The 13,346-nt window shown below is 42.5% G+C and overlaps 1 protein-coding gene across 2 annotated transcripts in view; it reads right to left on the bottom strand.

Moving 5' to 3' along the window:
- quob (quattro b) overlaps positions 1 to 13,346 on the bottom strand; it is a 35,802-nt gene that overhangs the window by 1,756 nt on the left and 20,700 nt on the right. Inside the window, exons 7-21 of one of the 2 annotated variants that reach the window (XM_028447323.1) lie at positions 12,469 to 12,555; positions 12,263 to 12,379; positions 11,679 to 11,777; positions 11,418 to 11,566; positions 10,222 to 10,360; positions 9,921 to 10,043; positions 9,596 to 9,793; positions 8,509 to 9,464; positions 8,096 to 8,345; positions 6,662 to 6,751; positions 3,800 to 4,024; positions 2,076 to 2,246; positions 628 to 805; positions 388 to 504; positions 76 to 309 (exon numbers count right to left, since the gene is read on the bottom strand). In XM_028447323.1, coding sequence (XP_028303124.1) covers positions 76 to 309; positions 388 to 504; positions 628 to 805; positions 2,076 to 2,246; positions 3,800 to 4,024; positions 6,662 to 6,751; positions 8,096 to 8,345; positions 8,509 to 9,464; positions 9,596 to 9,793; positions 9,921 to 10,043; positions 10,222 to 10,360; positions 11,418 to 11,566; positions 11,679 to 11,777; positions 12,263 to 12,379; positions 12,469 to 12,555 — 3,133 coding nt within the window. Of the gene's footprint in view, positions 1 to 75; positions 310 to 387; positions 505 to 627; positions 806 to 2,075; positions 2,247 to 2,373; positions 2,404 to 3,799; positions 4,025 to 6,661; positions 6,752 to 8,095; positions 8,346 to 8,508; positions 9,465 to 9,595; positions 9,794 to 9,920; positions 10,044 to 10,221; positions 10,361 to 11,417; positions 11,567 to 11,678; positions 11,778 to 12,262; positions 12,380 to 12,468; positions 12,556 to 13,346 lie in introns of those variants that run through there. The other variant, XM_028447324.1, reaches the window with a different exon arrangement.

Genomic DNA, 13,346 nt, shown 5'->3' with positions numbered 1-13,346 from the left:
AAAGCCTCCTGGGTGTAGCTGGATCCTTGAACCTTGGTTCTATATGTTTCATTATTTATTAGATTTTTCACTCACAAAGTAAATTTTGGTTGCCATTCTCTGGGTCCAGATCATCTTCCTCCAGAGATCCAGAGGGCAATGTGTATCCTCCAAGGCCACCTGTAGCAACCCTTGGCCCACACAGGTACCCCACTGGGGACAGGGAGCCCCTTCCTGACGAAGAGGAGGAAGATGAACTGCTGCCAACAGATTTTGGTCGCCCTCCTGTAAGCTCATCCTGGGACCCAGATGAGGACACCATCTTGTTTTCTGCAGGATCAAATGATAAACCACTTTGTAACCCCTATCTAAAACCATGGTAGGCAGGTAAAGTTTAAAAATCATCACCTCGTCCCATCAGGACATAGTTCACAGCCCTGTCACTGATAGCTGCCTCACTGTGCTGGATGTCCATGAAAGGTTTGTTTCCAATACCCAGGAATACTCTCTCCTGCATACGGACCGCTAAAAAAGAAAACCAAAATATCACATTTATTTATCTTTTGACAGTGTCAAAAAGTTATCTACATAAAGAAGGCCAACATACAGTATCTGGTATAGATGGTATGTGCTTGTCTGTTCCTGTACCTCTGTTATGTATAGCCTGCTCCCACAAGATCCGCTCCAGGTCTTTAGTCCAGGCCTCCTTCACCTCTCGGCTCACTGCTTGCAGTGTGTATGTATCCTGGCTTTTCCTCTTCCTGAACCAGATCTCGAAACACAAGCCGCGGTCACCGGTGTTTTGTGTCATTCCTATGTCCGACGTCTAGATTTAAAAAAAAAAAAAAAAAAAGGCATTAGTATTACTAGTGTCAAAGTCAGCAACAAGTTTAAGTGTCTCTGGTAAGTTTTACTCCCAGGGTGAAAAATGCCCCAAACACATACAGTATATGTTTGATGCTGATTATGGAAAAGCCAGTAAGACGCTTGTGTGAAAATGCTGTAGTTAGAGATAGGCTACTGATGGCTTTGATAGTGGTTGATTAACTTGCAGGGGTATCCTTACAGGGGTGCACAGTAGAGTAATTGGCCACCGGAAAAAGTTGCTAAATTGGCCAATAGTTACTTTTTGGAAATCAAGTAACTAGGAGGGTCTGAGAAGTCGCTAAGTTTGCAAAACTGGGTAGGAAGCTGTAATTTATTTAGAAATGGTTTGGGTTGAGTGACCTGGGATTCATCGTGTCTAATCTTCTATCCCCGTTCTCCTGCTTCTGTGCTTGATGTGAAAATAAGAGCACTCTGGCACCCAGTCCACTAACTTGAAGCGGAAATAAGCGGCAGTTGTAAAAAAAGAAAAGAAAATGGGTAAATGTAAATGAAGGATGTTGATATAAAAGTTTTTAGGGGTTACAAAGCACATGCACCTTTATTTTGTTAGAGCCCTTGGGTGGGCTCCAACATTGCTATTATCAAAAACCAGCCCTCTTCTGTCAAAAGGTATAAAGAGAGTTAGGAATAACACAAATCAAAAGTTTGAGTTGTTTAATGGAAAAGTATTTTATAGTTAAGCTGAACATATCAGCAATTGTTGAAAGTCAAAAAATTAAGTTCTAACTGTATTTTAGTGTTTTTTTCTAAAAAACACAATTAACTAATTAATTTATATATGTTAAAAAAAAGTAAGGAAAGAAAGTTGAGGGAAATGTTTTTTACTGAAGTGTAAATGTTCCTTATTAACGTGGAAGTTTTATTATTACAGGTTATAAATGCTGAGCATTTTACCAATCTATAGAAAGATCTTTCTGTTTCCAAAATGTCTGCAAAGTGCTCAAAATCTATATAGTCTTCTAAATACATACCATGCTTAAAACTGTGAATGAGTTAATAATGGATTTGTCAACATAATTCACCATCTTTGTCAGTACGACCAAAAATGATGTTGCATTTACCTAATTTCAACTACTACAGGTTACTGTAGATGTATTCTGTGTGTGTGTGTGTGTGTGTGTGTGTGTGTGTGTGTGTGTGTGTGTGTGTGTGTGTGTGTGTGTGTGTGTGTGTGTGTGTGTGTGTGAGCATGCGTGCTTGTGTGTTACCTTAAACGACTGTTTGTAGATGTATGTGTCATTTCCGCTGTCAGTTTTTCGTGTCTTGCTAAATAAAATGAGCTCTTGAAAAAGAAAAATGTGGCGGGAGCACTTCTTTTTCCTGAACGTGACCATGAACTCATCCTGGCGGATCAGCTGGCCCTGCTCCTTCAGGTTTACCTGTAGTGTAACATACATTTTCACAGGGCAATCATTTACCCAATCACTGCAAATGCAATTTAATGATGAAAGTATGAAATGACATTTCACCCAAAAAACCCAAATATATATTTTTAAATATAGTCACCCTTCATTGGCAAGGCTGACTTATTTTGAGCTGTACAAAAATAAAGGTTAAACATTCAGACAGAGATTATAAAATCATAAAATCGAAATTACAAACCCTATGGTCATAATAACCAACCAAATTCACTCGCACATTTCCCTTTTGTTCTGACCTTCCAGATGTATAAGCTCAAGATACTATTTTCCATAAGGAGTTTCTCCTTATGGAAAATAGTATCTCTGTGGAAAAACTGTGGGAGCATAAACTGTCTGAAACATATTGTGATTTTTTCTTCTTCATACTTCCCATTTACGAACAATTACCAAATATTGCACAAAGGTCCATACCCATGCCGGATTTGATCAAATGCAAAAACAGGCAAGTTGCCCTAAAGGTGGCATTACAGCAAATCTCTAAAATGTTGAAAAATCACAACAAATCAACCATATGTGCTACAGATTTGCAACAAATCAGCAAATCGTAGCTCTAATACTGCAAATTAGGAAGTATGTCACTAAAACCTATTAAACATTTCTCCTGCTCAATTGACACCAAACTTGCTGCAGTGCATCTTCAGACACAAACGATCCACACATATTTTGATTTATTAAAAATTGAGCCGACAGTGCATCAAAATGTTTGACCTTAAATGTAAACATTTACTTGTGAATTATTGCTAAATTCAATAATGTTTAATTTAAAAAAAAATGCAAAAAATGTCATTGTAGATGTTGTTTCTAAAATATCAGAATTCTGTCTCAAATACTGATTTATTTATTGTTTTACAGCAATTACAGCAACCCTAGCTCAGTGAAATATGCTCCTTCATTAAATAGTTGTGGATTGACATTGATTTATTTACTAATTATTGCAGCTGTAGAATTCCTATAAAGAGCAGGAAGAAGTTTTAAACATATGTACAGCAGAGTAATCTTTTGGTAATTAACTTAATTAAAAATGTTTGTATGTTCAAACCTTAACTGATGTAAAATTCACATTAAAATGCCACCTTTTTTTTCATCTTCCTACACCTATACCACAGTCGCCGATTGGTCAGGTGCTACAGGGGTCGTCTTCTGATAAAGAGGTTGTGGGTTCAATCCCAAGCCAATACCTGTTGTAGCTTGAACAAGACACAAATTTCTAAGTTGCTTCAAATGGTCGACTGGCTCCTTGCATGTCAGCTCCATCCCAAATTGATGTATGAATGAGCTCAAATTGTTTCTCATGAAAGTGCCATATAAATCAGGTCAATTTTTATCAGTTACTGTATTCAGAATGACCTAAACTTGCCTGGCCTTGACCACTGCAGTTATCATTTAATTTTGCCAAATGTGGCTTGTGTATAGTACTGTTACTTCCACACAGTCAAACCATTTTGATACCACTGCACAGGTGGTTTTATAAAGTGTAACAGTAACACAGCTACTGCTGCGGAGCTTCTTACATCACAGTGAAGAATGGCGTCCATAGCCAACAGGTTATTTCCATGGCGCAGCTGGAAGTGGATGACCTCTAGGGCTGCCTTGGCCTCAGCAACCTCTCTGGATTGAGTCAGATCACACTCCCTAATCAAGTCCTGCAGCAGCAGGCTGTACTTGCTTATGCGTTGGACCGGCTTCAGCAGATATGACCACAAGTCCATTTTGTCTCCCAGCTTCTGTTGCTTTTGCTGGTGGCACAAGAAAAGGGACCAAACAAAAACATTATAATGAATATTTTGGCATATTATTATGAAGTTGAGTTTGTATTGAAGATGAAAACAAATGAAATTGATACATTTTAATTTCTAGTTTTCATCAGGTATCAGAAACAAGATCCCTCGCTGGATCACCCTGGCATTAGAGCTTTGACTGGCCCACATGTATGTCAGGTTGATTGATCAAACAGTGGCATTGTTCACCTCAACACACCACCCCCCGGAGGGTGGGACCACCACTTCCACCCTCCGGAGCTATTGCACCACATACACATATATACACATAGGCTGGATGGGGAACACCGCTCCCCTCCATCCACCCTTTTTAAATAGCACTTCATACATTCACTAAACACATACATTCACTCAGGGGATAGGGAAGTGCCTCTCCATTGGGGAATGGAGAGGCACCATAACAGGGTGGTGGGTAAATTCACACATCTGGGCCTGTCGGGTGGGGGCCCGGCCCGTCTGTTGATGGCTGGGCTACCGTGTGGGGATCGGGGGGTGCGGTCGGGCGTGGCGGGGCGGTGGGTCTCTGGGGGGTGTGGAGGAGTGTTGCTGGGGGCTCCCTTTGCGTGGTCTCTCCGGGCGGTGCCGGCCTGGTGGGGCGTGGGGGTGCCCCTTCCCTGCGGGTGGGGCTTGGCGCTTGTCTCGTTTCCTGGTTGCCTTGGGGGCGTGCCTCGCGGCGTGTGGGTCCGGGGCGGCTTGCCGCGCCGGTGTGGGGGGTGGGCGCGCTGGGGGGTGCCGGCGTCTGCGCCGGGGTTGGGGCGGGGTTGCTTGGCGCTCCGGGGTGGAGCTCTTTGCTGGGGGGCGGCTCTAGCTGTTCCGGGGGTTGAGGTCGGTATCGGCCACTTGGTAGGTCTGTCCTGCTATCTGCGGGCTGGCGGGTGGGTGGGTTCTGCGCCTTTGGCTGGGGGCTGCTGCTCCACATCGGTTGTGTGCAATTGGGGTCCCTCTCTCCTGTGGTGGCGGCCGCCGGTCGCTCTTGCGCCGGGGGGGGCATTGCCCCGTGGCCTGCACTGTCTGGTGGGGGGCGGGACCTGGGCAGCTGTCTTTGTGCCGTCTGGGGCTGCGCGGTCTTGCTGGGTTGTGGCCTGTTCGTGGGCTGGGGGGTGGGGGGGTGCCCCCCACGGAGGTCTGGCCCGGGGGCTCGCCCTTAGGGGTTCCCTGTCCTGTGGTGGTGCCCTTTGGGTCAGGCGGGTCTGGCCGGCTGGCTGGGCCGGTCCTGGCGGGGGTCTGCCGGGGCGGGTGGTACGGGCCGCGCCCTGCCATACCTGCGGGTGCAGCTTGGGCGGCGCCCTGTGAGCCGGGCTCTGCGTTGTGGCTGGGCCCTTTGGTGGGGGGGGGGAGGGGGCGTCTGGGGCGCATCGCGCGGGCGGCATCAAGGAAAGGCGAACTGGCACGCTCTGGGGTGCCTGGTCGGTGCGCCTGGGGGCCGGCGGGGCGGCTTGCAGCATCCCCTTGGTGCCCTCAGCGACTATGGGCGTGGTTGTCGTCCCTGGGGGCGCTGCTCTCGGTGCTGCTTCCGTTCCGGGTCCTTCTGGCCTGGGGTCCGGACCCTGCTGGCTCTGGGCCCACCGGCGGTCCGCGCGGCTCTGGCCGTCTGCTGGGCGGGGGCCTTGGCTCCTCTGCTGGGGTCTCGGGCGGGGGGCTCTCTGGGCCCTTCCCTCGGGGGGTTGGGTGCTTGGGTGTGGGTGGGTGGGGGGGGCTGGATGCTGGCGGGGGGCCTTGGGGTTGGGGGTTGGGGTCGGTGGGGGGATGCGCTGGGTGCTCGGCTGCTTGGGGCTCCCTCGGATGTGTGTGTGGGGGGCGGTGGCTGCATCTCGGCCTAGGATCTTGGGGGCATCTGGGGGGTTGCTCGGCCGCGGGGGGGGGGTTGCCTGGGGCTCCCTGGCCTCCGCTCTTTCTGCTGGCCTGGCTGCATCTGCGGGCCCGGGGCAGTTCCTGGGCTTGCAGTAGCGTTTTTTTTTTTTTGCACATATACTGGTATACGATGCACTGGCACGCCTTGGGATGTGGGATAAAACTCATACTGGGCTTAACCTTAGACACGTTAATCCCAAATTCCTACTTTAGGTACTACCATTCACTCATTCCCCCTGTTCACAGCCACCACCATTAAAGCTAAGCTTCACACTTGTCACTATACTGGCTGGATTACACAACATAATAAGCACAATATATTCTACAACCTCACATCTCACCCTCACTGTAAAACAATCTATTCTTCCCCACCTTTTCTATTTCCTGCCTTGAGTCTCTCCTCCCTGCTCCCTTTCCCCACCCCTTCCCCCTCCCCCTCCAAGGTGTAGCACTGCTCTCCCTTTTTATATCCTCCCTATAATAAAAGATTTCTTACCCTTCCTTAGGGAGGGCTGGTGATGGTCACAATTAAGCAATAAAATAAATCAATGTATTTTATTGCAATAACAAAATATACATTGCTGTCTCATAATGATTGCACTTCCTGTGGTGTTGACCTTTGACAGCATGTGCAGACAAGTAAAAAAAAAAAAGTGGCATTGTTTATTTGTAGTCTTAGTGATCAATTGGGATCTTTCAAGCATGTGAGTTACGATAGAAGTTGGGGCAGGTCTTGGAACTTACCTTGAAAAATGTCTGTCCATGATTGATGAGGAGACTATCAGACTGGGGTTTGTTCTTGCTGTAGAGAGCATACAAGGCAAAACTCTCCCTCTAAAGAAAGAAAACAAAACAGACTATTAGTCATTATCCGTTTGAACTATCAGAGGTGTTTGTATCATGAGTATGGAGGTTCATGAGCATATGTACCATGCAGACAGAGAATGCTTAGTGATGGAGGAAACTATCAATATCCTAATAATGGTTTCATCAAACTGTGCCTTACTAGAAACTCAAAGCATGCTACCCTTTCCCTTTACATTTGTTTATTCATTCATAATATAGGATACAATAATAGTAGGATGATTGGATAATAATGAACTCTAATAACCCCATAAGGATTTCAATGCTAAAACAAGAAGTTTTTAAAATGTTGACAATATAAAGAACAAATAAATCATGTACCCTTCGTTCTTTGTTTATTCCGTTTTAAAACCAAATCAAAATAACAAATAAACAGTGTGGTTATTTTGTTTTACTGACTTAAAACCAAAACAGAATTACAGAAAAAACAAAAACTAGATTAGCACTGTTTTTCTGTTTTAAAATGAAGTCTTGTTCTGTTTACTGTATGTGATATTTGGATATTTACGAGAAAACTATGACGAGAGCTTCATGTTTTAATTTCACCACATGGAGAGGATATACCAACGGACTTTTACTCCAGGACGAAAGAAGGAGCAATAAGTCACAATACTGATGAACCGGTGAATTGAAAAGTTATTAATACATTAATGAATCGAAACAAAAAAAGGATGTTACGAAAAGCATGTACATGATATGTGATTAAAAGAACCAGAGGTGGTGTCATGAATCTACTGGTGCTCCTCGTTTCTTGTGATCAACTCATGTCTGTGTTGACGGCTGCCTTAAAAAAAGCTGTGTAATTGTTTTTGCAAAAGTGTCAAATTGTAGAAGTTGTTACATCCATAGTTCTTCACACCAGCCTCAGAGTCGATAATCAGTCACCAGTTTACTTGGATACTATTTGGACCATAACACTGTTAAGATCGCCTACACGATAAAACAAAACTACAGACATCCACAGACTGCATGAAAACAGAAGCAGGAGCAGAAAACGTATGAAATAAATCCTAAACAGTTCCGTTGTGTGTGGAGACCTGGTCCAGGACCTGTGAAGGGAAACCAGGTGCAGTAGACTTAAGCTCTTGCTCCAATTTCCTCGTAAATATCCTAATATCTCACAAACAGAACAACAAGATTTTTTTTTTTTTAAACAGAAAAACGCTGCTTATCTAGTTTTTGGATTTTCTGTATTTCTGTCATGGTTTTAAGTCAGTAAAATAAAATAACAACACTGTTTATTTGTTTTTTGGATTTGGTTTCAAAATGGAATAACCAAAGAACAAAGAGTACATGGGTTCAAATGGTACCTACATGCCGCAGAAAGCAACGTCCAACTCTGAAGGGCTCATTCTTGCAGCTCTCCAGTTCATCCAGGAAGTGATGACGGTGGAAGTCGTGCAGTTTCTCTAAGTTGCCAAAGATGCTTCCCCTCTGACCCCTGAGGTCTTGGGGGACATCGGTCCTCTCAAGCTCAGGAAAGTAGTGTTCTCGAACATAATCCAGGGCCTTGACATACTCCCTCTCTGTGGACAGCAACTCCTCCATGATCCTCTCAACCCTCCTGCTCACATGAAGAAAACACGTTGACAACTAAACCCAGATAAGATCAGAATCCATCTGTGCAAGGCTTACTTATATGGCTGGACTGTTAAAACAAATATCTATACAAGGTGAAAATGTATTAAGTTTTGGATTACAAAGCTGAAGGGAAGTGTATTACTTACAACCCATTGCTGCCATTGATCTCTGTCCCAGGAGGTCTTAAATCTTCATGGCTCTGGAGGGAGATTTGGCATCTTTCATCTTGCACTTTGTTTGCAGCTGTTTTGGGGGGGGTTGACTGGAAGATCTGTTTCCACAAGCCATCATTATGGAAAGTTGGCTGGTTCTGGATAAGGTGCAGCTTGAGTTCCAGTGGCTGTGTCCTGCTTTGACAGTGTTTTTGACTAACATTATGAGGTAAGAGGCTTGATAGGTTTGTCAGATGAGAGCAGGAATATGAGCCCTCACTCAGGGAGCGACCCAAGGGATTGTGCGATGGAAAACATTTACCATCATCTTTAGAGCTTATGCTTGTAAGATCTGCTTCACTGTGGTGTTCTCTTGACCTCCACTTGTTTTCCAGGTGGTATTTGCTGTTTTGTGGAAGATTATTTTTAAATGGTTTAATAGGTAACTGTTTCAATTCTGCATCTTTGTTTTGGCTCCCTTTAAATTCAGATCCTAAGTGATTGAAACAAACAACAGAGTTTTTCTCTCTACTTTCCTCAGCATGAATAACTTCTGTAGGAGACCCCGGCTTGTGGAGAAGGGAGGTTTTAACCTCCCCCACATCGCTCTTTTTTCTCCTCCTCTCCAATTCTCCAACTTCCCCTGGGGAGTGTGCAGCTGTGGGATGCTGGATCTGGTTCTTATCAACACTTTTTTTCTTTTGCATCTCTTCAAGACGCTTCCTGACTTGTTGGCACCGAACCAAGGCAGCATTCCACACTCTCATCACTCCTGTGGCCCCCGATCCCACGCTGCAGACTTTGTCTTTAAGAGCCTGGAAATGCTGGGAGGAGAAATCACTGCCCATTCGTTTTTTATACATCTGGAGTGTGCTTTGAGTCTGAGCCGAGAAACACTCAGGCTCTACTTGTTCCAAAAATCGACCACATTCTTCAGTAAGGGCAAACGCCTAGATGTTGTGAGGGAAAGAGAAATTATATGTTAACATGAGTCCATAATACTAACAAATTACACACAGTAATAGATACAAGATTTTGAAAATGGTTTTAATAAAAGATAAAACCTAAAGCAAACACAAACCTTGTCACAAAAGCTGTTCATATCCACCAAGGTCTCCAGCTCTTTATATCTCTGTTCTGCCCGCAATATAAAATCTTCTACATTTGATTTGAAAGTGCTGACGAGAGTTCGAAATACATCTATTGCAGGACTGGAATCACTGGCCTTAACAATCTTTTCTGCCGCTGACACCAGAGCCAAGGCATAGTGTTGTTTATCCTGTAATGAATGGCAACAAAGCAAGTAAGACAAGAGACTGTAAGAAAATAAATAATTGTTACACTGAGTGATATAATCATATCTATTCCTATTGCTCATCATTTGTAACTTATAAGTGTCATTGTACCTTAGACTCAGTGAGAAACAGATGAAAGTGCTTTAAGGCATTTTTAGGAAACAACTGATCCTCTTCTGTTGTGTAAGAATCCTTTAGTCTCTCTTCACCTTCTGTACTGAACCACATCCCAATCTGCAAGACATCATGGCAAATTAAAGTCATACCTGTAGCTCTGAGGGTCATGCATTGCTGTATTATGAAAAATATTCATAAAAAAAAATGTATTTATACAAAGAACATTTATTGCAGTAAACACTGATTTTGATTTTATCTCAATAAAGAAAAACTGAGAAAAGAAGTAGGCGTATACCAGGCTCATTTTGGCCTCCATCTCTCTGAGTCTGAAGAGGAGATCCAGGTGCTGCAAACACTCATTTGACTTCATGACCAATGTGTGGAGCTTCTCCTCCACTTGATTATACAGACGTGTCACAGAATCCACAGAATCTCTGAAAAGAAACAACAGACATTTACACACAGAGAGATGAGCCTTGTACAGCAGATATAGAGTGTTTAATCGCTGAAAAGAAGTTAATGAATACTTTCCTTTGACAATGATACAACTAATACCTTGGGAACTGAAAGTGGGGACAAAACGCTGTGGTTACAACTCACTATCTTCAATGAGGGCGACAATGTGAGCAGAAGTCGGGACTCTTTGTGTTAGGGGTGTGCCAAAAATATCGATATGACGATATATGGCGAGGTTTTGTCTTGTGGTACGTTATCAATTCACTGGCGCCAAATATCAATTTATTATTATTTTTATTATTATTTTTTATATCGCAACATACAAGGCATGATGAAAACAATATATAAATTAGAATATAATGGAAAAGTTGTTTAATTTCCATTATTCCATTCAAAAAGTTAAACTTTCATAGATTATAGATTCAGGGTCCACAATTTAAACGATTTCAAGTATTTATTTGTTTATTTTCCAGTGTGAAATATCCACAGTTAGTCATGATTTGGGGTGCAATATTCTGCAATATTCTGTTCTGTTCTGTTCTGTTCCTATCGCATCGCGAGGTACATTGCGATACCCAGCCCTACTTGTGTCTGTAATTATATACACTAATCATACCGAACAAAAATATAAATCCTCCCATTTTTTATGAGTTGAACACAAAGCTCTAAAACATTTTCTATATACACAAAAGACCTATTTCTCTCACTAATCTGTCTAAATGTGTTAGGGAGCACTTCTCCTTTGCAGAGATAATCCATCCCACCTCACAGGTGTGGCATATCAAGATGCTGATTAGACAGCATGATTATTGCACAGGTGTGCCTCAGGGTGGCCACAATAAAAGGCCACTCTAAAAATGTTCAGTTTAGTCACACAGTGTATTTGTAAATGTAGCTGAAATATATAATTGGACCTTCCCTGGAAATAAATTCCAGACTACCTTATAATAACAATTTGATGGCACAATGAATGAGATGCAGCAGTGTAAACATGTTTATAAACTGTAGATATTATTCAATCTAATACTCTAATACCTGTAGTCCTCTGATTGTGGAAACCTGAACTCTTCTCTCCTTATCCTGGCCAATAAAGCACCTCCCTCCCTTTGCAGTGTTACCAGTCTTTCATCTTCGAGCACCTCCTTCATTGAAACTCTCCGCTCCTGAATGCACTGCTGCACTTCCTGCAAGATCCAAAACAAATAGTACAATTACTCAGTAGAGCCACTTAATGAGAACGACTCTAAGAAAAGACATGACGTGTAACAAATATTATGTATTATTGCATAGAAATACCTGGGCAGTGTCCATTTGATTTCTACAGTCTATTTTCTTGATGGCCTTCTGCAATAAACCGTCTGCTCCCCTGAGGTCATCCATGAAAGGAACCAGTCTCTGAAAAAATGTTGTGAAAATATTTTATTTATACACAAAATACCAGTTTGAAAGGTATTTTTAGTCCAGGCTACTGCACAATATTGACTATTAAATATTCAGTGTGTCTGGGGTACAAACATACACTTTCAGACAAATAAACAAGACCACAATCTTCTCTTTTGGCTAGGCCAGCAGTGAAACAGTGCAGGCATTTAGCCTGAAGGGTCTGTGCTGATCAGTGTTGCATGACCAGAATGAATTACCGGTTTGTATATCAGCTAACCACACAATAATAAATCAACTAAGATAAGACTTGGTACTTGCCCCCAGTGACCTCCTCCTATTTTTCACCACAAAACCAGCAGACCTCAGTATCACATGTTTTTTTATAAAATACATTTTCTTAAAGTGGTGATGAATCAAGTACAGAATATTTGTGAGACTTTCCAGTCAAACATCCCAGTTAGTCATGTGTGTTGTGCAATACTCCCACCATGTCTTACTTGATGAAACTGCAGCCAGTCAGTGTGGCTGTAAGTGAAGGTTCCGCCTAAACTGGAGGTCAGTTGAGAAGCTTCAACAGTCTTGTTCAGGTTTTTCATAGAAGTCACTGTATCCATCTAAAGGACAAAGACATCGGTGAGAAGGGTAGAATAGGACTTACCTGGACTGAAACATATAAAAACTGGAATTTGCACAGACTCCTCACCTGCAAACCAGGCTGTTTTTCAGGCCGTGGACTTGTGTCTTTATCCACCAGGATGAGAATACTGTGAACAGCATGGAGGGCTTGCTCCTGCAGCAGGCAGTGGGACAAACAATAATGAAGGATATGCTAAGGTCTGAGGGATATATCTTCGTGGTAGAAGCTATAGTAGATGTAGAATTAATTTATATGTCCATTGGCAGTGTGACCTTAAGTAGTGATTCACAACCTTTTCTCTGCACCACTTGAACTTTTGTGTTATGAAATGACTCTTTCCTTGTTTGTGTTATGTATTGTGTATAAGTGTCCAAAGGCATCCCTGCTTTGTTTAGAACAACTGTTAAGTGTTTCAGTCAGTTCTCATTGGTTTTGTTCTGTTGAGGCTATTTTGGCCTCTCTTTTTTAATTAAGCTTATACAATCACAAGGAAATTTATTTTACAACTCCGGAAAACATTTTAAAACAAGAGCACTCAAAGAGCGCAAACCTCCGCCAAGCACCATACATATATCCTCTTTGGTAGATATTAGGGGTGTGTATTGCCTGGCATCTGGCGATACGATTCGTATCCCGATACATAGGTCTCGGTATGATACAATATGATATATCCCAATATTAAAGTATAAGGCGATTGTTGTGATTTTTTATATATATATATATGTCATATATATATATATATATGACTTAAGAAACAACTCATCTGTAAATGTGTACACCTTCATGAGAACATTATGTATGAAATATATTTTATTATTATTTATTATATTTATATTTTACACTCAAAACATTGGCTTTATGATTAAAAAATAATTGTCTTAAACATGCCGTGTGCCAACAACTAAAAATAAAAAAAATAACATACAATCTGTCTGTGGCATTTA

Source organism: Gouania willdenowi, chromosome 5, assembly GCF_900634775.1.
Source record: "Gouania willdenowi chromosome 5, fGouWil2.1, whole genome shotgun sequence".
NCBI lineage: Eukaryota > Metazoa > Chordata > Actinopteri > Blenniiformes > Gobiesocidae > Gouania > Gouania willdenowi.
The sequence above is the reverse complement of the archived record's forward strand: the minus strand, read 5'-3'. Positions and strand labels throughout refer to the sequence as shown.